Below are 22520 nucleotides of genomic sequence, written 5' to 3'. Positions count from 1 at the left end.
TTACAAAGGGAATCAGTTCCAAGACCTAATTTTTTTTTACATCAAATAGGGTCCCTAAGAATTTTTTTTTTTAATTCAGTTAGGACAAATGGTGTCAGATGGTGATGTGGCTTCAATTTTAGCCTACTCAGCTTTTCCACATGACATTTAATTTTTTTTTAAATAATTAATTCAAAAACTTAAATTTTTTATTCCAAGTCATAACTTAAAAATATAACTTTAATGTAATCTCTAAAAAAACCTAATCAAATCAATACTAATCCCTAATCAAATCAATACTAATCCCAAATCCAAACCAGAAATTCACCTTGTTCTTCAGCAAGCCCCTTCTTTCTCTTCCCCTTCTTCTCCTACAAGTAGAACCCAACCACACCACCACCAGAACCCACACTCAACAACAATACCACCTCCCATAAACTCAACCTTCTTCTTCCCTACCAACAACTCAAACCACCACAATTACAACCCTTCACCATGACCCCCAGCCACCACATCGACCCAAATAGCCACCTCTCCACCATCAGAACCACTTCACTTCCACCCCCAATCAAACCTTCCCTAATCAGAAAATGAAGATGAAAGAAAACACAATCATGGACTTGCAAACCCAAACCAAAACAGAATTAGACTAATCCCTTCCTCTCCCCACTTATTCCTCTTTCTTTCCCCCAATCCCTCCTCCTCCACCACCCCGCCGCCGCCACTAAATCTTCTTCACCGCCACTTCACTTTCTTTTCCTCTCGTTTCAAGAGAATCTTACCTCCTCCACCTCTTCCTTTCTTCTCTTTTTAGCCGATCAACAACACCATAGCTCAGATCTGAAACACATCTGTGTCCGGCGCTTTGCATGTGGGTTTGATCGGCGGCGGCGAAGTGTGGTGGTTGTTACAGTGGGTGCAGACGCGGTGATAGGCTTATGACATGACGACGGCGCTGGTAGGGGAGAACCGGAGAAAGAAAACGACGAATGGAAAGGAGAAGAATGATGAAGCTCGCCGATCCCGGTGGAAGCACGACATCATCGCCTTCGATGAAGCTTGTTGGAACCAGGGTGGTGGGTGCAGTAGTTTCCATCGATGGAGCAATGGTTATGAGAGAGGTGGTGGAAGACTGGAAGTTGCAGTTTTGATGTGGTGGTGGTGGGAGGAGAATTAAAAAAATTGAAAAAGAAATTAATCCATGAGTTGGAATTAAAAAATAATTTTTAATATTTTTTCTAATTAAAAAAAAAATTAAAAAGCTACGTGGAATTGCTGACTAGGAAAAAATTGAAGGCTGGTAACATTTGGCCTTAATTGAATGAACTTTTTTTTCTAGGGACCCAATTTGATGCAAATTTTTTTTAGGTCCTGAAACTGATTCCCTTTGTAATCTCAGGGGTCATTTGACCCTTTAAGCCTTATTTATATGATTATTGTAATCATACATGTACTTCGTCAAGCAAAGGATAAAAATTGCTGGTTATAGACTGAGGAGGAGGAGGAAGAGGAAGGGAATGAAGGAGCTAGGTTGAGGAGTGCGGGAAAATAATTATGAGATAAAAGTTGTGGTCTGGAAAAATTTTGGGTAGAGTGGTGGGAAGGAGGGACTGAAAATATAATTTAAAATTTTTACAAGGACCAAAATTGATTTAAAAAAAAATCCACGTGGACACCATCTGCTGACTAGGCTCACAACTGAAATTATTTCAGGGATTAAAATTTAAATTATTTTTTCCAAAGATTCTATTTAATTCCCTTTACAATCTGAATCTGACACTAAAATCATATTTAAGCTTTAAATAATTTTAAAAATCGGTTAACATGTGGTAGGAGTTCAAATGACCCTTGTGCAAGATTGGAAAAAAAAAAAACTTGTGCTCTAAAGGATAATAAAGTTCTATAAACAAAGGTAACTAAAATATAAAAATATGATAAAAATAGACATTTCTAAAGAAAAAAAGAAGATAAAAAGATGATGTACTGATTGTGTAAAGTTTTTTACACCGTTAACCAATTAGATTGTAAGATGTGTCACGTCAATTAATGAAATCAAATAAAAAAGTAGATTTTTTCATATCCTTGAAATCTTATTAGTTGAAATTTTACACGGTTAGTGCATAGAATTAAACTAAAAAAAAAAAGAGTGACAGGGGATTTGGTGCTATCATAAAGGATGCTGAAATGGAGTTTTTGTGGTTGCAGGGGCAATGTCCATTATCTGTGCAATCTCTTTGATAGATGGTTTGGCGTTTTTATTTGCTTGTATTGAATTTACACGCATGCACTTGTGATTTATATGTATATTTATCACACAAATGCCGAAGTATGAACTTGGACACATAGCTTTACTTACATATTTGACATCTTCATGTCACATAAAAAATAAAAAAATAAAAAGAACTGGACTTTGTCCATTTATATTTATTACAACATTGCCAAAAATATTTGATTCCATGTATCTGGAACTCCAGGCAAACACCAGTGTATGCAATCTGCATTTAGTGGGTTAGCCCTTTCCTCCTGAGTTAACATCTTACCCCCAGTTTCAGTGTAAACTGATGAATGACCATCAATCCTGTACTCTGAGATTTGTGTGATGTTGATGACAGTCACAGGAACTTTCATTTTCTTCACCACTTTGGCCAGCACACTCATCATACCCTTATTAGAACCACTTCCCCAGTGATTCTTCTTCTTTACAGGCATTGTCTCATTGAAACATTTAACACCATCCTTGTTGCCCCAGTCTGCACTTCTGAAAACATATCACATTTAAATTGTTAGAAAATTAGAATCATCATCTTCTTATGTCTAGATTTCACTAAATTTCAGTTTTTTTCTTTCTAATCTTGCTTGACAAGTGAATGTTTGTAAATACTTGTAGAATTGATTCTAAAGCTAAAATCAATTCTGGTGAGAAGCTTTTGTTAGTAGCTTCAGGTGTCAGAATGGATTCTGAAGACTGAAGAAAGAGAAATTGATCCAAATGCTAATAAAACATAAGTTGTTATAGAAAGCTGAAACTTGAAGTTTGGTAAAGAAAGAGAGACAGAAAGATACTTTGTGTGTGCAGGGGACATAGTAGTGAAGAACACCCGGGTTTTGTTTGGATTGATTGTGGAGTCTACCCAATTGGCCCATGTTCTCAAACCTAGCTTGTAAGCAACTGGTGTATCCAGTTCTTCATACCCTTGTTCTCCATTGGCAAATGAACCCCATCTGCAATTAAACTATACATTAGACAGCATTTCAACCCTGTGGTTAAAGATCAAATCTTGTAAAAAAAGTGAGTAATGATACTTAGACACCAAATAGCGCAGATGACCAACAGAATCACAAACACACTATTTTTCTTTCTATTTTGCTCGTCTTATCACATCCATTATTTCTTGGTTGTTTTCTTTTCTCACTTTGAATACCTGTTAGATGTCTGCACTATACAAATGTCTATGAATCATTTCTTTCAAGTAATGCTAGACTCAAAGAGTACTTACAGTGCGTTAACCCTGAGACCACTCATCCACCAAACATAGGTGTTGAAAACAAGGATGTCCACTCCTGTCCAGTTTTTGGCACGCTCAGTGATTTCATCCACTTTGATTATCCTCTTCTTGGGATCTCCTATGATACGAATGTCAGTGTTGGACTCAACAAGAAATGGGGCCCAATAGAATTCTATGGTAGCATTATATTCCTACAAGAATTAGCTTTGCTTTTCAGCTCAGTGTCCTGATATCAAAGAGTTAAGCAATATGTTCAACTCAAAAAAAAGTTCCTAGGAACTATTCTTGTGTGTTTTTTGGCAATTATATTCAGAACCATAAGAGCATCTATTAGAGTTTGAAATGCTTGAATATTTTGACCATTTACTCAATATATCATTTACCTTGGCTTTGAAGACTGAATGAATACGCCCTCGTTTCATTGACTTTTCCTTTTCAGGTATGATACTTTGGACCAAACAGACAAAAGATTCCCATTGGTTTCTTTGCAGTGAATCCCCTACAAATAGCAGCCTCTTTCCTTGAAGCTTCTTGAGGGCTAGCTCTGGATTAAATCTACCAAATATATAATGCGTGTTTGATTGCATCAGTGTTGTGAGAATTGATTTTGAATAGAGTTGATTTCGGTAAAATTGATTATGCTCAAAATGAATTGAAACGAGTTAAAAGTGAAGTGGTTTATGTTTTGATACATTTATGAAAAAAAGTGATTTTTGTAGGAATAATGTTGTGAAATCCAGTTGTAAAATCTCATAATTGATTATGTTAACACATAAGCTACTCTCTCCGGCTTCTATGAGAGATGACTCTCAAGGATCTATATTGTCATACAAAAGTGATTTTATTCACTGAGAATTGATTCTGGGGTTCCCACTGGAGAACCAAACATGCACATAGTAAATTTAGACAGACCTCAATGGTAAAAATAGAAAGATGAATAGAACATGTTGAAGGGTGAGACTCACTGGGGAAAGGTACAATCTTCTGGCTGCCACTCCCAATGGAGGTAGTCAGAATCTTCCCTTCCATTCTTGACACAAGAGTATTGTCTATCTATGTAAGGACAGCTAGTATCTGAGTACAAAGGCCTTATTGAATGGTTAAAAACCCATTTTCCATTAGCAAGATTACACTCCTCTGGATCAAAATCAAACCTATCATCATTCCATGAGGCATTTACAAGCACATCCTCTACTTTTCTCTCATCTGTTGGTCAACCACATTATGGGAGATCACTGCATTAGAGCCAAATTAGTAAGAAACAACGATAGTTATGGCATTGGTGAAGTTATAACTTACTAGATTTTGGTTTATTGTGCTTTCTAGGACATGTTTTGAACTTGAAAATAGAGCTTGAAGATAGGAAGCTGAGTCTCTCTGCATACAACACTGCTATGAAGAATAGAGCACAGGTTGTGGTGATAATGATGGGCAGAGGAAGCTTTCCTCTGAGAAACTTCATTGTTCCTGAAGGGTTCATGGGTATGGAGGTGGCAGAAGCTTAAAGGTAGCCAGATGGGAAGAAAGAGTATAAATTAATGCACACATAGCAACAGAGTGATGATGATTGATGACATTGTTGTGACTTGTGAGTCCTTTTTTTTTGAGTGAGGGTGAGTATGAGTGAAGTGAAAGCATAGAATGCTTTTGTTATGGATAAACTATGCTAAAGGATAGTGGAAGTTAAGAAATGACTTGAAAAGGTTATGTCCATGTAATGGAAGCTATACATTGGTTATTCAACCACTAAGCTTTCAATATTATGTACCAAAATTCAGCATCATTGTAAATCTGTTCAGACCAGCTGGTAGATGTTTGTTAGGAGAAATGGTTCTGATACATCATTTCTTGTTAAACAACTCACAAACAGCCACCTAACAACTCAAGAGAAAAATTATAAAATAAAATCATTATATTAATACTAATTCAAATATTAAATACCGCTATATAATCCTTGATCAAGCTGACAAAACTGATTGAGCAAGTGTATGGAAGTTGACAACTTGGAAAAGCAACCACAAAACAAATCACTGTTCAATATAATTGCTCCCAGTCCCAATGTAATCCAACATCAATACCAACTCATTTGCCATACTGCCATTGTTCGCAACTTGCATTTTGGAGGCGATTTCCAGAACAAGAAAAATGAAGATTAGCCTCCAAATATATGCTAGCAACTTTGCGCAAATTCCTAGCAAAGCGTGTTTAGCTAATAAAGCACTGCCATTTAGCTTTCAAATGTTGTTGCATGATATGCGTGGCTGATTGGCTTTCAAATATTTGGCTACAACATGGTAGCACATTTTAAAAAATTCACAGCTATTTAGGAACTAACCTGCAGAAAAAACATTACAACATTTTCATTTACCTCGTTCTCTAACTAGGAAAATTTGGAGCTAATGCAGAAAAATAGTTCTAACCAGTCTAGCAATTTAAAAGCTAATTTGCAGCTATTGAGTAATTTAAATTGTTGCATTTAAAAGCTAATCCTCGCAGGTAGTTCATGGCTAATGTCATACTAATTTATTAATAATATCATTTTTCATTTGCATATAACAATGTATGCAGAACTACTTTAAATTAAGTTTCAAAAGTTCAAAGAATGCATTTCTTTCGTATATCCCGAAATCCCAAACAATACATATAGAGTCATTCTCTAATCCAGTGGGCTTTTCACTCCAGTGGATTATTATACAAACTTAAACTCTGCTTAACACGGATGCATGTGATGAGGTTCTACTAGCATGAAAAACAATAATATCACCAAATCTAGAGATGATAAAGTCTTGCCAAAACTTGTTTAAGAAAAAAAAGTCTTAATTAACACTAGGATGTCTAAGATGTCCTCTTCACCCCGATAATTCAGTCAGAAGCTTTCCGTCTTAGTAAGTCATGCAAATTCAGCTCATTGATCTTAGCAGCAAGTATGAAGTCATTCTCTGTCAGCCCACCTACACGAACACGGTTACACGGATCACTTCAAAGAATGCGCAAATGTGATATAAGCAAATAAGTGAAGAAAAATAAAATTACACATAGTTGGAATTTGGAAAGAGGCAATAAGGTTTGTCCATGACATATTGTATGTTAAACCTGTATTTGTAAAATGTACTATACAATATACAATATACACACTACGACTATAACAAATGCAAATAATTTGAATACAAATGCATATTAGCTAGGAGGCCTGACACAGTAGTTGGAAATGTTATACAATTTCTTCCATCATAGTTAAACTTATTAAATCAATAGGAAATCTTCATAAAATCTACATTTTGATTGAATAATGAATATAATTCATACCAGCAGAATGAGTCCAAATCTCAATAGTAACATTATTCCAGCCAACAAGGTGAAGATCAGGATGATGACCTTCTGCTTCAGCAATCTCAGCTATTATCTTGAAAAATTCCAATCCTTTAGTAAAAGTTTTTACTTTCCATGACCTCCTCAGTTTCAGTGTAGTGCCTTCTTTTACCAAATTCCACTCGGAAACCTGTCATTCAGTAATATATAATTCCATAACCTTAATAGACAGAAATTAAAAAGGTGATTATATTGATTATTTATTTAATTTTAAGAAAAACAAGATAAATGAACCTGTGGAATTAGAGCATGTGCTGCATCCTCAGTCATTGGTTGCAAGTCCTTTGTATTGCAAGGTACACATTTCTTTGTTGACAGATCTTTGTTGCTCATAGTGCAAAATGTTGATGAAGCTCCTCCTGGTTGATTTTTATGCATCTGAGAATCCATTCTAAAGTAATAAAAGTAACAAACAGTAAATGAAAGAAAATATTATTGTAATGAATGAATAAAAATATGAAGAAACAGGAATTACCGTTTCCGTGTGTTGTATGAATAAGGTTGGAAAAAGGATAACAATGGAAGCTTATTAGCAGCGTTGGAAACTGCAGAGAGATGAAGCAGAGGGATGGTGAGACGGACGCAGCGCATCTTTTTTCGTTTTAATTAGGGGCAAAAATCATCAATATAATATCAAAATATTTTAGGGGGTGAGTTGTATTTTTTCCTTTGTTTTAGCAAAAATCATCAATTTAGGGATTTAGAACTCGCACCCCACTGGCACCCCAACCATTTTAAAAAAATGTCTGAAGTGCCCTTGGTTTGAGATTTTAAGTTTCGAATCAGTTCGAGAGTTTAAGTATCGAATTAGTTCAATAGTTTAATTTGAGAGTTTCAAATGAGAGTTTGGTCTGAGATTCTGATTCTCTTAGTTCGAGACTTTAAGTTTCGAATCAGTTCGAGAGTTTAATTTGAGAGTTTCAAAATGAAAGTGAAGGGGGCGAACCCCGTGTTATGTTCTAATAATGAAACGATTCGGGAAATTAACTTTCGGAACGGTCCGAGCTGGGCGAAATGGCCCGTGCCCGTGGGCCGGCCCGCTTAACCCGTAGCCCACGCGGGCTGTGGCCCGGTGATTGGCTGCCCGTTTAAAATCGGGTCTATGCGGTCTGGCCCGCTCAACCCACGAGTTCAGGCGGGTTGAACCGCAATTTTGCGGGTGGACCGCATTACAAAAGAAAAAAAATATAAGTCTTGAATTGAAGAACTGACCCAACAGAAAAAAAAAAAAAAAGTTTAAAACACCAAAAGACAAAAGTCCAACCTATTCCTCTCTCTAAAATATGATTTCATTCCTAAATTAACAAACCCTAAATTACTTTGGTTCCTCTCTCTCTCAAAAACACGTACGCTCCCTCTCTTCCTCAAGTCCCAGCGCCAGCAGCCACTCGCCCACCACGCCACCGCACCTCCCGCCGCATCAGCCAGGTTTGCTCCTCCTCTCTTATCTCTTTCCCCTTGTCTACCTAAAGCCTATAATTTCAATGTTATGTATTGTTTGGTACTTTAATAACACAGCACACAATTAACCTTACTTTCTGCTAGTGTTTTGTATAATTATGATTATATCTTCAATCGTGTTTTTATTTATTTATTATTTTACCTATTACTGCAATGGAGAAATGAAAATTTGATATCTTGTGTTGCTTACATTCTTTCTGTTTACTTGTAACTTAGTTTAGAACTCAACTTTTCCATTGCTTACATTTATAAGGTTTTTAATGAAAAAAATATTTTTAATTTAGTTTTAAATTGCATTTTTATTATTTTTTAATTTGGCTTGTGGCCCGCGGGCCAGCCCGCTTATCCGCGGGGCGGGGGCGGACCAGCGTAATAGAGGCCCGTTTAAATGCGGGCCTACGCGGGGCGGTCTAACCGCATACCCAGCTCCGTCCGACATTGTATATCCTAAAAAAAAACACGGAGGGGCATTTAAGTATTTCCCCACTATTAAGTGGGGTGGCATATCTAGTGCTTGGGGTGCAATTTTGTTTTTTTTGAACAATTCGAATTCTAAGTCCCATCAATTTAGTATCAAAATATTTTGAGAGCAAACATGCCCTAATATTAATATTTTGTCTCATCTCATTTCTACAACTTTTTTTTCATAGAATTCGGATATCCCAGCCTTTCTTACAAAAAGATTATTTTGAAGAAAGTTTTGACAAATTTAACATGGTACGAATTACGTTAAAAAAAACATTGTACGAATTAATCTGAATCATTTAATATAAAAATTAATGGTCAAGAATTTACGATAAAGAGCTTCCGAGAATATGAGCCCAGAGACCCATGTTGTTTTTTCTTCATGTCTCTCTTTTTTTTCCTCACATTATCTATCATATCTCTCACTCCTCTATTTTATTCATATATCTCTCTTATAAGTGTGGGTTTTGGGGGTGTAAACAAACAATTTTTCTAGTTTGATATATCTTTACGAAAAGTAATTTATAAACACCTGAATTTCACCTGCACCAGATTGTTAGAAATAGAAAAAAAGAGATATATGAGACATGACAATGACAAATGATGTTATAAGGAAAAGTGAAAATTGGATGGAAAGGTAGGGTAAGTGTGTAATCCAATGGTTCAAACCTACATATATGAATTGGTGGCGGTTAGGGTGCAAGTGCATCTTAGGTCTTGCACCATGCAAGAGCAAAAATTACCCATAATAATAGGTAAGTTGACTTGTTGATTAAAAAAAATAAAAAATTGAGATTACAATAATATCCTTTTATTTTCTCTCTGCTCTTCCCACCTATGATTATCTTATCCCCGTCTGGCAACTCACAATAATAGGTCTTGAGCTTCTTCCATGGATGGAATCATAAAATTAAAGGCTTTCACTTTTGCTCAACCCTCACCTGATCTGAATGAACAAAGCAAAAAGGGAAAAACAAACAAGAACAAAAGATGAACCTGCAAAAGCCTAAAGCACCAATCTTTGCTTCAAAATGTGCATTTGAGCCGGAGTGAGAGAAATTTTAGGCCAAGCAGAAACAGAACAAAAGAAATCCGAACTCAATTCCTCCGATTCTGTTCCGGCGAGAATGGGAGCGAAAACGCCGTGTGATGGTGAGAACCTACAGCAAGGTGAAGACGCCGCTCCCTTCGTTCTGGGACTCCAACCATCTGCACTCGTTGACAACGTCGCTCGCGTCGATTCCTCCTTCCTCGATCGAATCCCCGGCGAATGCGGTGGCTCCATCAGGGCCGGCCCAAGGGTCAAGCGACCCAAGCAAGGGCTTTAGGCCTCAAAAAAAAATATTTTTTTCAAAGTAAAAAAGACCTCATATTTTTACAAATAAGGCCTCAAATAAAAAAAATACTATTACTCACCATTACCTGCCACTTTGTTAGTTGTTTCTTCCCTAATTTTTCTCAAAAAATCTTAATTAACAATTATTAGAAATTAGCAATCTTCATTAACAATTAATTGATGTTACCTATTCTTTTTCTTCACCTTTTATTCTCTAACCTCCCATTTTCTCTCAATTAAATCCTAATAACGTTTCTACACTCCCTGCCACTCTCTTAGTCTCTCCAAGCCTCAAAGGGATAAAATAGAGCCTTTGTCTCTCAAACTCTCATATCCTTTATAAAAGAATCCTCTTCCATAATTTATTTTTTCTTTGATTAGCCATTGAGAAGAACTAGAGAAGATCAATAGGAAGATAAAACTCCCTTTTATTGTAAGTAGTTACGCTCTAACCTCTTTGCTGTGATGGTTTCATGGTTATGTTGAGTTTTGATACAATAAAAATTTCTTTTTCTACAATATAAAAGGACCGTAAAGTACTAACAAATTGGAATTGGATGCAATACAAATTGATTATGATAATTTAATAAATGATTTTGAATCTCAAAAAGCTTGAAAAATAAAATTTAAATAAAAAATTTAATAAAGAAAGTTTTTTAGACAAAAATGCATCACTTAGGCCTCACTTTAAAGTTCGCCTGAGCTCCATTCCCGTCAGTCTCTCTCTCATCACACACTCATTTCCTTCCAATTCAATTGCAATTGAATCAATTCAATTAATCATCGATTAATGCTTGCAGGTTGCGATTAACAATTTTAAAGACTCACGAAATCAGCAATTTTTTCTGGGTCCTGAGTTCAATTTTTCTGGGTTCATGGTTGAATTTTTTCTGGATTCTGACGAGAGGAGCAGAGAGAACGGGATCTGCTCTTTAACTTTTGGGGTGGGAGGGTGGATTTCAGCAGATCTGGTATTTGGGAAAATGAAATCAATGGCTGAATTGATGGTGGTCAAGACCTATGGGCATGGGTTTTTGTTGCCTGAGATTATGGTGGATCTTGGACGACGGGGTTGCGGCCGTCAGAGGCGGCAGGTCGTGGTGGTTGTGGAGGTTGAGTATGTGCTTGTCGTGATGGGCTTCCAGAGAAGGGAGGAGAGGGAAAGGGATGAGGGCATTAGTGTCAAAGGGAAAAAATAACTAAAATAAATTACACGTATCACTAGGTTACCAATAAGGCATCTTTATAGCATATTCTATTTCTGTGGCTAATAATGCCTCGTGCACCGGTGCAAGACCTAGGCATATTGCACCTTAGTCAACACCGTATGAATTATATGTCTATTATCTTTTCACAATTTGTCAAAGTTATTTTATGTGGCTGAGACTTATTTCACTGCCGTGGGAGAGGCGGATTCTTATTAAGTTATCTAATTCTAATATGCTTGATGTTTCAAAAACAGTTCAAAGGAAAAAGAAAGAGGGATGTCAAAGAAGGTTGAAGATGCTGCAAATGAAGATGGCAGGAAGCCTAGCATATGGGATACCTTCGTACATGACAATGGTGATAATTCATTATTAGTGCTCTCTTATATAATTCATTACTTCAATTTTTGTGTGCTTGTTTTTTGGATTTTAATAGGATAATTTAATTTAGTAATGTTTGATGATAATAAAGTCATAACCATAGAATCTTGTTAAAATTTCCTAGTTACAAACTTACAATAATGAAATTATTCATTTCTCTTAAATTTTCAGCAAGGATAAGCAGGGGAGACGATGACATTGGATGCAATCAATATCACAAATATAAGGTCAGTAGATGTGGCATATATATGCACAAGAAGCAATGCATATATATTCCACCAAGAGATTAGCAGCACACTCATCTTTAACTCACCAGAGACCGGTTTTACATTAACCTTCCTACCTAAGAAATTATTTGTAGTGTACCATAAAGCATCCTCCATACACATATACATATCTTATTAGTATACATGCCTATCTTATCTTGTAGGAAGATGTCCAGCTCATGGTGAAAACAAGCTTAGATGCCTACAGATTTTTCATATCTTGGTCAAGGCTTATTCCAGGTATTATTACGCAAATGTTGCAAATGATAGATTCTATTATGATCATGGAGTAAGAGAAGTAACTATTTTAGCATTATGATCAAGACTAGAGCCAAGCTGTCTGTAATTGACATACACTTGGTTTGATTCTGGTGCCATGAATGAATTTTGCTACTCTATGAGCATGTATGCAACTATAGTTTCTTGTATGAAACTGTTATGTTATTTGTAATTCTGACCTTGATCTCTTGTATTACCAGATGGGAAAGGACCAATTAATCCCAAGGGGTTGCAGTATTACAACAACCTCATCAATGAACTAACAAGCAAAGGTTCTTTTGCAAACTAGAATTACTTTTTCAAGTTTAACTAACACTTCAAAGAAATCCTTTCCAAGTTATACATTTGTTCTTCTTCGTAGGAATTCAACCACATGTTACATTGCATCATTGGGACCTACCACAAGCACTTGAAGATGAATATGAAGGATGGGTTAGCCGAAGAGTAGTGTATGGTTCCCAAACTTTAAGTGCCTAATACCATGACCATCTTTTAGCAGATAGGATGTACCAAAAAAAATCTTTTAGCAGATAGGAGTTCAATCATACTGCATTTAGCTCAATAAAAATAATATTGTCTTTCTATGATTAACGTTTACCTATTCATATACGTTCACTTCCAGAAAAGACTTCACAGCATATGCTGATGTGTGCTTCAGAGAGTTTGGCGATAGAGTTAAATATTGGACCACAATAAACGAGGGAAATGCGCTCGCAATTGGGGGTTATAGTGCAGGATTTGTACCACCTCAACACTGTTCTCCTTCCTCTACATATAACTGCTCCAGGGGAAATTCCTCAACTGAGCCGTATTTGGTAGCCCATCATGTTTTGTTAGCACATGCATCAGCTGCTAGACTGTACCGGAAGAAGTATCTGGTAAACCAATTTATGTTACATGCACGGTGAACCTCTCTTCTTTGTAATCTGGGACTTCTTTTTACATTAGCATAATTGTGAAGGATGTCGTATAAGGTGATAGTTATGACTTATGGATATCATTTTGACGACAATAATCGAACTATAGTTTGTCTTGAAAACTACCTCTGGTGTATGCAGGACACACAACATGGATTTATTGGGTTTAATCTTCTTACCTATGGTTTTGTTCCTCTAACAAATACTAGTGAAGATATAAATGCCACTCAAAGGGCCAAAGACTTCTATACGGGGTGGTAAGTGATACTAACAATTTGACAGGCTTAGCTGTTTCTTTATACCCTAATGAATTACTAGAGATGATTTCGTTTATGGTTTGTTTTTGCAGGTTTTTGAACCCCTTTATTTTTGGACAATATCCTGACAGCATGAAAGAGAATGTTGGCTCAAGACTTCCTGTCTTCACCAAAAGGGAATCAAGTTTAGTCAAGGGCTCAATGGACTTCCTAGGAATAAATATCTACTTCACATATCTAGTTAAGAACAACCCAGACAGCCTGCACTCAGAGGATAAAAGTTTCACAGCAGATATTGCCGCAGAGCTTCAATGTATGTTTATGTTACCATTTATTTACTGTGTTAGTTCTGATATGGCTGCAGAGCTTAAATTTATATTTATGTTTATGTTAAATGTGTGGTTTGAGCGTAAACAAGTAATTTTCATATAAATATCTCTTTATTCTATGATATCTCATCCTCAATTTTATGAATTGAGTTCTTTTTTTAATGGATATGTTTTCGCACTGTTTTACATGTTGCAACAGAAGATCTAATGAGATTGTATTTCAACACTAATGATTTTTTTTTCTTTAATTTTGGTCAAGGTATGGGTACTTGATAATGCCTCTTGCCTCTGTTGGTACTTGATAATACTTCGTAGTCATATAGACCATCTCTTGCCATTCATGGACTCACCCTGAAGGAAATTCCTTTAGAAGCAAACATGTCATATCTCATACATAAATAATTGTTAGTATAGAAATCCAAACTGTTGGAAGACTGAATTTTGTAAACTGCAACCATTTCCTTTTATTCTTCTGACTTTCCTAGGATCAAGATCCTTTCATGTGAAAACTCTCTCATGTTTCTTCATGTTGAAATTTTGAGTCTATCTCTCTCCTTATATATATTTATGAAGAGATAGATGGGCACAATGTTTCACTTGACATCGTCATGTAACATGAGAGGATCCAAGTCCAACTTTCCTAACATCACCAACAGTATCAAATTTTGACAACACTCATCTTGACTCTTATATTTACTCTAATATTCGTGTGTTATCCTTTTTCATCCAACTTTGAAGATTTTTCATCTAACTATGTTTTTTTCTTGTTGTAGACGTTCATGAAAATGGTACGTCTACATATGAGGTGAGAGTAGAGTTTGAATGTTCTCTTATTATTTAGGCAGTGAAGGTTCCATGTATTCTACTAACTATCTGATTGGTGTAGATTCCAATTACCCCCTGGTCTTTGAATGGGTTACTTAAGTCACTGAAGAAAGAATATGGCAATTTTCCAGTTTACATTCGCGAGAATGGTGTGCTTGACTGAGATCAATGTTGTGTAAGGCTCCAAATCCTTTTATCCACAAAATCTACTTGTTCTGTGTATTGCTATGATAAATCTTCTCACATTTTAGGTCAGCAAACACAACGGAGGAATTCATCATTAGATGATTTGACAAGGGTGAAGTTCTTGCGTGAATACCTAGGGAGCCTGGTCGATGTACTTTCATTTTCAAGAAGGGACTTCACAGTAGGTGTATCATATCATAAGGTTACATGATCTTCAATATCATCTATATTCTATATACTTTAGAAAAGAGGAAGGTTATGAGCCTCACCTCGATGATTTGACACTCCAAGAATGACTCTCACCCACCCCCCTTCTTTGCCTGACAAGTGTCACCTTCTTATTGCTTTGGACCAAAATAGTCAAAGCCCATTTTGATTTCAAGTTTTTTATGGAGGCTCATTATTCAAATCCATTTGAATGATGATTTTGTTTTTATTTTTTTTAACCTCTCATTAATTGTTAACATAAAGGTTGAATGCATATACCATTGATTATCATTTTTCAAAATAATTCGAAATACTTATTCATTTGCTATAATTAGTCATTTCCTATAATTACTCATTATGTCGGGCCATGGACTCGATCATGATTTTTTTTTGAAATACGTAGGTTTTTCAAATGACTTTTTTTTTAAAAACTCAAATGATCTAATTACATTGCACCATTTCATGATTTTTTAATGGTGTAATGAAATTTTGTGACTAACGTTTAATAAATTATTGATTAAAAAGTTGTCAAAATTTTAAAAATTTTGAATTTGAATCTTCATTACATACGTTATTAATTTTCCTTTTTAAACATAAATGTAATTGAATTTAACTAAAAATATTTTATTATACATCAATACTAGGTCAAAAATTCAAATAGTCAAGCAATTAATGTACAGCCAAAATTATGTTATTAACTTTATTTAGAATTAATGGTTCCAATTTTAATATCAAAAATTAAGGTGATTAATGATTCTAAAATAAGTAATCCAAGTAAGTTTTATTTCCATAATTACATCCATTAACTGTCTAAAAACTCAAAATAATTAAACATAATTTGCGTGGGTGGAAAATAAAAAAAAATAAAACCTAATATTCATTAAAAATGTTGTAATTCAAATTGAAAAAAAAAAAGTCAAATATAACAGCTTTACAATTGGAATGGTGTTATTTCAAGCATTAAAATGGTGTTAATTTGAATTACAAAAGAAGTCAAGAATTAAAATGGTGTTATTTCTGATGATGAAGGCACGGGTGAATTTCTTTCAAGCATTAACACCAAGTTAATGCTGCTTGCAAAAAAAGTCAAGCCTTAAAAACTTAATTTTGAGTACCATCAAGGTTGCATGGTGATTTTAACATATTAATTAATTTCCTCAACGGGTCGATTGATGTAAATCTACCAAGATGATGAATACAACTTAAAAGCATACTTCACCTTTTAAGAATAAGTGTCAGGGAGGCTAGTGAAAAACTATGGAGGATGTCGAGGTTAGGGTTGGGAATAGGCAAGGCTCATGTAGGCTTTGCGTAAATAGACATAACCTGTTTAAAAATCTTAAGGCCTGAGCCTGGCCTGTGACCTATCAAAGACTTTTTTTCGAGTCTGGTATGACCTTCCCGAGAGCCTGGCTTGGCCTGGTAGCCTATTTAAAGGTCTGTTTCACAAACTTATTTGTAAAGAAGCTATCAACCTTATAAGCTAACGGGTTAAATTACACTAAAATAATTTTTTTAACAATCATACTTATAATATTATACGCTACTAGGTAGAGATGAAACTAAACAAGATTATGTTGATTTCTTAGAGTGAGAGCCAATTTAAAATTATACTTTATGTTAAGGCATTTAAATATGTCATATATTTATTTCTAAATAGATTTATAACTTTAAATCATTATATAAATCATTCAAATAATGTCACCTACCCATGTATGGTTAGTTATTCATACTTTTAATTTTTTTTTTCAAAATGGGCAGTAAACACTAATTTGGTACTAGGGGAGGGAGTATTGAGTGTTCGGTACTATAGATGTACCAAAGAATTTCTCAATGTTTTGAGGAGTTGGGCTGCTGATTTCATATTAAAGTTAAAGTTTGCACTTTCATTTTTTGATAATCTATGGGTTGAGAAAGACTCTTTGGGATTAGATACTTATTTGTCCAATGATCTATTAAAATCCCTTGTTATATTTGAAAGAAATCTTTTCTTAAGGTAAGAAAATAATAACAAGAATGAGGGAGAAAAGCGGGGAGAATTCATGTCTTATTAATGGAATAAGCTCAAGTTTGATGTATAAAATGATAGAGGTGAAGCACGCTTATCTTTGTAGTAAAAGATAAGTATTTGATTGACCTAGTTCGGAGAGCTGGATTTGGCACCCCAACCCTTAGATTTCACACCCCCAATTTTCGGATTTTCGGGTTCTGAATTATTTCGGAATCTTATATTCTGAAATTAATTCATGATTTGTAGTGCAAAATACATGTAACACCCCACTTTTGAGTGAAAAAATACTTCGGAAACCTTATTTCCGAAATATTTCGGAAACTAAGTTTTCGAAAGTGGGGTGACATTTCTAATGACTTGGGTGCCAAATCTAACTCTCCCTAGTTCGGTATCTTGGATCATCACATGAATAGTTACTTATCATTTACTTTTCTTCAATATATTTTTGGCAGAGACTATTTGCGCCTCCCCATTTTGCTAAGTCTGCCATCTCCTTTTTTGAAAATTCCAACATTGCCCTTCATAATACGTATATGTAAAACCTTATACTTTATGCTTATACTCTTCTTTGTTTGTAGGTTACTCTTCGTGAAGGGCATCCAATGCCGACCACAGCTCACTTGTGGGCATGCAACTGTCACCCGGAAGCAAAAAAATGGGAAGAGCCTTACAAAGAGCGCATTGAAGAATACGCGGCTTATCTAAAACAAAAAAATGGTGGATGTAGTGATATTATTGACCTTAGTGATGATTAATTATGTTGGATCATTAAGTTGTTTTGTAACGAATTGCTTGTAATTTATATGCGTGTAATGGATGATTACTTTGAACTTTATAACTGTCTCATTAAATAGCTTGTGATGCCTCTGGATTATTATAACTGACAGGAAATTAGACTGTGCATGCCTCTGTAATAACTGCCAGTAAATTTAACTTGTCCGCACTTATAACTGCGGTAGGTTATGAGACATCTGTAAGAGGTTACTGTAAGCCTCTTTAATAGCACCAATTTCCCACAGTTATAACTGCGGATGTGTTAAACTTTTCAACCTGTCCGCAGTTATAACAGCGGTTGGTTCATAAAACATGAGGCTTCTGTAAGAGGTTAATGTAAGCCTCTTTAATAGCACCAATTTCCCACAGTTATAACTACGGATGTGTTATAATTTTCAACCTTTCCGCAGATATAACAGCGGTAGGTTCATAAAAAATATAGTTTCCTCACTTATAACTGCGGTAGGTTATGAGCCCTGTGTAAGAGGTTACTGTAAGCCTCTTTAATAGCACCAATTTCCCACAGTTATAACTGCGGATGTGTTTAAATTTTCAACCTGTCCGCAGTTATAAGTGAGGAAGGTGATTTCTTGGCAGAAAAACATTTGGTTCATATAACATGAATGTATCTCACTATATTTCTGACCATAACATTTGGTTCATATAACATGAAAGTATGATGCTAAACAAATTATCCAACAAAACATAACAAAAGATCCGAAATTATCCAACAAACACACATAGTTGCATTATCCAACAAAACATAACAAAAGATCCGAAATTATCCAACAACATTAAACAACATTATCCAACAAAATAAATATAAAAGTACAAAGGTCCCTAAATCTAACGCCCAGAATTTGAAGGCCTAGGTCCCGAGTCCCGAGTCCCGTCCCCTGATCTTTCTTCCCCTTCCGTGCACTGCTCCCTCGATGATGGTATGCATACTGTGCACCGCATCCCACATCAGTGAACCCAGCGAGGGCGATCCAACTGTCGTCGGATCAACCGCAATGCCAGAGTACAACGCAAGCTCCGCAAACTGGCTCTGAAATGACAATATATAAGGTCAATATACACATAGACATACACATAATCGTAATGTAAGCCACATAGCGAAAACAAGTGTCAGTACCTCTAGAAATGCGAAGCGGTCGGCTTTGTACTCATCTTTGACCATGTAAGGGTGTGAGACCTTGATATACCAAGGAGTGTATTCGCCAGTGGTCTGAAAAGGGAAAGCAGCTTCTTCCGACAGATGGCAAATGTGATCATTCCAGTGCGCAAATCGACGATCACACTACCGGCACGTAACTGACGATGGTGGGGCATATGGCACATACTGGATCCTGCCAAACTGCCTGATGACTCGATCTGGGAGGTATGAGAATATCATCCCGGCATGCCTGATAAATCCCCTATACAAGGCAACCTGAGGGAAGGGCCAGTGAGCATAATGCTCTACATTAGGTCTCCAAATATCAGAACTGGCCAGAAACGTGTCCAGGTTCATCCTCTTCTGCGCAACCTCAGTAGTCCCTCGAAGCGCCTCCCAAGTTAGTGCAACGAGCCTGTCTGGCGTGTAGGCAGGGTTGTCCCTGCGCTCAAACAAGGATCCGGGAAAGTGGGCAAACACCCATGACTGCAAAAGAGAAAATGCCAAAGTATGATGCTAATTATTAAAAAAACAATGACAACAAACGTTTTAACGATAATTACAAAGAAATAACAATACCTGCAGAAGAGATAAATAACCAGCAACAGACTTAGCACCGTTCCTGCTGGCCTCCCCGAGCTGACCATACAAGTAAGCCAAAGTGGCAGCTCCCCAGTTCCATCTTGATGCATTCTTAACATCTTCAAACAGAGACAAATACACAGCACCAATATATATGTTGCTCTTGTCACAGAAAATGGTCATGCCAATCAACCGCAGCATGTAAGCTCGGCATGCAGGAACTTCATTGTTGGCCGCTACGTGTTTCTCCACAATATCATGGAGAAAGCTAAAGCGAAGAGATGGACCTCTACAAGCATCAAACTCCTCCATCACAAGCTCAATGTCCACATCAAGTAACTGAGCAACCTCAGGAGCCGCCTCTTCCCTAGTCGGGTTACCAAACGAGAAGAACTCACCCTCTACAGGCAAGTAGAGTAATGTTGAGACATCTTCAAGTGTGATCGTCATTTCCCCCAGGGTAAGTGGAAAGACGACGTCTCAGGATGCCATCGCTCAACAAAAGCAGAAATAATGCTCTGGTCAACACTTAGGCTTGTGCATTTCATCACCCACCGCAAACCTGCATCATGCACCGCCCCCCTTATGTACCGAGCATGATGAACTACATGATGACACATCCTCCCATGATTATAGGTCTTGAGCACGCCTCTAGTCTCATAATTTCGCCGTTTGTATGACCTCCATATGTCACGAGCTATATGTTCGCCATACTTAGTCAACAAGCAAAGGTCAAACGGACCTCCCTGATACCACAACCTGTTCTCATCGTCCTCATCACCAGACTCCTCCTCAAACTCCGCCTCAATGTCAGCACCGACATCCTCCTCAGCCTCCTCTTCCTCCTCCTCACCACTAGTCTCCTCCGCCTCAATGTCATCTTCCTGCTGATCAGCCATAATCTCATCATCCTGCTGATCCTGTACAGCAGGCTCTTGTTCAGCATTCCTACCCCTTCCTCTATTAGCCTCTTCTGATCGTTTGCGGTTAGAAGCATGAGTGGAGCTACGATCCCGTGAAGCAGTAGGTTCAGCAGAAGGACCAACAACACGGGCAGTTTTCCTAGGAGGCCTGAAAATTAAAAATACAAAAATTTATACTCATACACAACAATTTATTAACATAAACAACAGTTTATTAACATAAACAACAGTTTGTTAACATAAAAAAGAATTTATAAACATTCAGAGAGAATTCAGAGAGAATTAAAAAAATTTGACAGGCTAAACATGCGGTAGTCATAAAAAATTTGACAGGCAAACCGCACTTAAACATGCGGTAGTCATAAAAAATTTGACAGGCAAACCGCACTTAAACATGCGGTAGTCATAAAAAATTTGACAGGCTAACCACACTTAAACATGCGGTAGTCATAAAACCTGTCCGCGGTTTAGAGTGCGGGCAAGTCACGATACATCCTCCCATGGCAGAATCAAATAGAGGGACTTAATGAAGATACAAAATACAACCTAAGCCTCGAAAACTTGTAAGAAATAACTTACATTGTTGTTCTTCTTGTGGGTTATGGGTTGTTGTTGTATTTTGTGGGTTTCTCCTTCTTGACTTGGTCTCCTTCTTCCTCTTCTACTTCAACTTCTTCTTCTTACTGGTTGTCCTCCTTTCTCTTCCTCTTCTTGACTTGGTTGTGGGTTAATGTGGGTTTGAGAGACTTGATTTTGTGAGGGTTTAAAATTTTGAAATTGGGTTGGAGAGGAAGAGGGGTTATACGGTTGAAAGAGGGGGGATGGTTTGTAGAGATAAGGTAGTTTTTTTTTAAATTAAAATTACTGAAGGGTATTTTGGTCTTTTTGCAGTTTTGGGGGTGGCTCACTTAGCAAAATAGGAGGCGCGAATAGTCTCTGCCTATATTTTTATCGTTTTCAAATTTCAAATGTATTAATCAACACAGTAAGGGTATGTGTTTACAGTGATATTTAGTAAACAAACATTCTCCAAATTTGACTGGAAAAAGTTTAAGAAATTAAGAATTTTGCGAATTAAGGGTTCTTTTGGGAAAACGTCTTGCCAAAGCGTTGTGTGTGCAACTTAGAAATCTCGACACCCACGTGCCAAGGGTAAACCCAATAAGTGAATAAACTGCAAGTTTAAAGGTGCTGAAATTCGAATTACTCTGAACAAACTGAAAAGTACATTAAATAAGTCGAAAACGCGTAATTACATCAACAGAAAAGAAATCAACAGAAATACAAAGTAACAAAATAACAAGCTTGAAGCGCTCAAAGGCATGAAACATAAACGGCTGGTTCAGCAACATACTCCTCCATGATCACGTTAGGCTCGTTGAGTCTCTTTGATGCGGACATGTGAGCTTTTAGTGAGTTTTTAAGAGTTGAGTTGGGAACCTTTCCTTCTGCATAATCTTCTCCTATTTATAGCACTCCATTGTCTCGCATGTCTTTGACGGTTTTTTCCCTTTGCTGGGTGAGTTAGTGGGCTTGGCTCCTCCACGATCTCCTGCTTGCACTGGTACCTTCATGCGTAGTGGGGAGGGTGGTGCCTCTTAACCATTCACTTGCCACGTGGGTGGCCACCGTGGGGGGAGGCACACGTTCCTTCAACTGATTCATTCAAAGCCGCACGTGGTAAATATGCCCGTGTTAATAGCAACGACATCTTTTGTCGACTTTTGCTAGCGTTTGAACTTAGCCTTTTCCTTGATTTTCCTGGTCTTATTTTCGACAAGCCCATGTGTTTTGGGCCAAACATTCTTGGGCCAACAAATGCCCCCCAAAAATGTTGATTCTCTACTACCAGACCTTGGAGAGAGCAAGCATTTTTTGAGCCTGAAATTTCGAGTGGAACTACCATCCTTTCCAACGTTATTGCAATTTCAACCTTTCATCTTCAGGTCCAATTAGAAGTCATAGCGTCTGACTTCCGCCTGCTAATTTGCAGTCTCCTCACTAGAGTCATCATTGCTCCTTTTCATCCTATATACTAGGAAGCTACGGTTATAATAATCAAATAACCGTTGGGATTTCAAATTTTATGCAATGCTGTGCAATGCA

The 22520-nt window shown here is 36.8% G+C and overlaps 5 protein-coding genes across 8 annotated transcripts; 1 reads left to right on the top strand and 4 right to left on the bottom strand.

The window, feature by feature from the left end:
- Positions 1–2146: 2146 nt before the first annotated feature.
- LOC130748824 (protein trichome birefringence-like 3) lies at positions 2147–5961 on the bottom strand. Its single transcript, XM_057602068.1, has 6 exons — positions 4785–5961; positions 4451–4691; positions 3869–4040; positions 3477–3676; positions 3043–3201; positions 2147–2737 (listed from the first exon to the last, which is right to left on the bottom strand). Exons 1-6 carry the CDS (start codon positions 4963–4965, stop codon positions 2407–2409), a joined length of 1284 nt encoding a protein of 427 aa, XP_057458051.1. The 5' UTR covers positions 4966–5961; the 3' UTR covers positions 2147–2406.
- Positions 5962–6079: 118 nt separating this feature from the next.
- On the bottom strand, positions 6080–7487 carry LOC130748825 (pterin-4-alpha-carbinolamine dehydratase 2, mitochondrial). The gene is made up of 4 exons (XM_057602069.1): positions 7330–7487; positions 7089–7245; positions 6792–6984; positions 6080–6436 (listed from the first exon to the last, which is right to left on the bottom strand). Exons 1-4 carry the CDS (start codon positions 7443–7445, stop codon positions 6348–6350), a joined length of 555 nt encoding a protein of 184 aa, XP_057458052.1. The 5' UTR covers positions 7446–7487; the 3' UTR covers positions 6080–6347.
- A 3413-nt stretch (positions 7488–10900) lies between these two features.
- On the top strand, positions 10901–15197 carry LOC130748822 (beta-glucosidase 11-like). 4 transcript variants are annotated; one of them, XR_009022784.1, is made up of 11 exons: positions 10901–11679; positions 11874–11929; positions 12133–12208; positions 12448–12519; positions 12609–12696; positions 12870–13125; positions 13306–13421; positions 13514–13734; positions 14524–14538; positions 14637–14750; positions 14832–15197. XR_009022784.1 is itself a non-coding variant. In XM_057602067.1 (11 exons), the coding sequence occupies exons 1-10, from the start codon at positions 11601–11603 to the stop codon at positions 14736–14738; spliced, it is 1098 nt and encodes a 365-aa protein (XP_057458050.1). In that variant the 5' UTR covers positions 10906–11600; the 3' UTR covers positions 14739–14750; positions 14832–15197. The 4 variants fall into 4 exon arrangements, 2 of the variants coding, with proteins under 2 accessions (XP_057458050.1, XP_057458049.1); XR_009022783.1 differs by having other exon boundaries at positions 10902–11679; positions 14827–15197; XM_057602067.1 differs by having other exon boundaries at positions 10906–11679; positions 14524–14555.
- Positions 15198–19053: 3856 nt separating this feature from the next.
- On the bottom strand, positions 19054–19941 carry LOC130743888 (protein MAIN-LIKE 1-like). Its single transcript, XM_057596106.1, has 2 exons — positions 19489–19941; positions 19054–19395 (listed from the first exon to the last, which is right to left on the bottom strand). The coding sequence occupies exons 1-2, from the start codon at positions 19939–19941 to the stop codon at positions 19054–19056; spliced, it is 795 nt and encodes a 264-aa protein (XP_057452089.1).
- LOC130743887 (uncharacterized) lies at positions 19938–21776 on the bottom strand. Its single transcript, XM_057596105.1, has 2 exons — positions 21769–21776; positions 19938–20562 (listed from the first exon to the last, which is right to left on the bottom strand). Exons 1-2 carry the CDS (start codon positions 21774–21776, stop codon positions 19938–19940), a joined length of 633 nt encoding a protein of 210 aa, XP_057452088.1.
- Positions 21777–22520: the final 744 nt, after the last annotated feature.

This window comes from Lotus japonicus, chromosome 3 (assembly GCF_012489685.1).
Source record: "Lotus japonicus ecotype B-129 chromosome 3, LjGifu_v1.2".
NCBI lineage: Eukaryota > Viridiplantae > Streptophyta > Magnoliopsida > Fabales > Fabaceae > Lotus > Lotus japonicus.
This window is presented reverse-complemented; position numbering and strand designations above follow the sequence as displayed.

What these genes read in the sequence shown, in the direction of transcription:
- LOC130748824 (XM_057602068.1), bottom strand. Translation starts at nt 4,965, where the DNA reads ATGAACCCTTCAGGAACAATGAAGTTTCTCAGAGGAAAGCTTCCTCTG. An exon ending in GGTCTCAGGGTTAACGCACT is followed by an intron (nt 3,202 to 3,476) that starts GTAAGTACTCTT and finishes GTTTAATTGCAG; the next exon opens with ATGGGGTTCATTTGCCAATG. An exon ending in ATGTCCCCTGCACACACAAA is followed by an intron (nt 2,738 to 3,042) that starts GTATCTTTCTGT and finishes ATATGTTTTCAG; the next exon opens with AAGTGCAGACTGGGGCAACA.
- LOC130743888 (XM_057596106.1), bottom strand. Translation starts at nt 19,941, where the DNA reads ATGACGATCACACTTGAAGATGTCTCAACATTACTCTACTTGCCTGTA. An exon ending in GTTATTTATCTCTTCTGCAG is followed by an intron (nt 19,396 to 19,488) that starts GTATTGTTATTT and finishes TCTCTTTTGCAG; the next exon opens with TCATGGGTGTTTGCCCACTT.
- LOC130748825 (XM_057602069.1), bottom strand. Translation starts at nt 7,445, where the DNA reads ATGCGCTGCGTCCGTCTCACCATCCCTCTGCTTCATCTCTCTGCAGTT. An exon ending in CACATGCTCTAATTCCACAG is followed by an intron (nt 6,985 to 7,088) that starts GTTCATTTATCT and finishes ACTGAATGACAG; the next exon opens with GTTTCCGAGTGGAATTTGGT. An exon ending in GATTTGGACTCATTCTGCTG is followed by an intron (nt 6,437 to 6,791) that starts GTATGAATTATA and finishes GTGTTCGTGTAG; the next exon opens with GTGGGCTGACAGAGAATGAC.
- LOC130748822 (XM_057602067.1), top strand. Translation starts at nt 11,601, where the DNA reads ATGTCAAAGAAGGTTGAAGATGCTGCAAATGAAGATGGCAGGAAGCCT. An exon ending in AAAGACTTCTATACGGGGTG is followed by an intron (nt 13,422 to 13,513) that starts GTAAGTGATACT and finishes TTGTTTTTGCAG; the next exon opens with GTTTTTGAACCCCTTTATTT. An exon ending in ATGGTACGTCTACATATGAG is followed by an intron (nt 14,556 to 14,636) that starts GTGAGAGTAGAG and finishes TGATTGGTGTAG; the next exon opens with ATTCCAATTACCCCCTGGTC.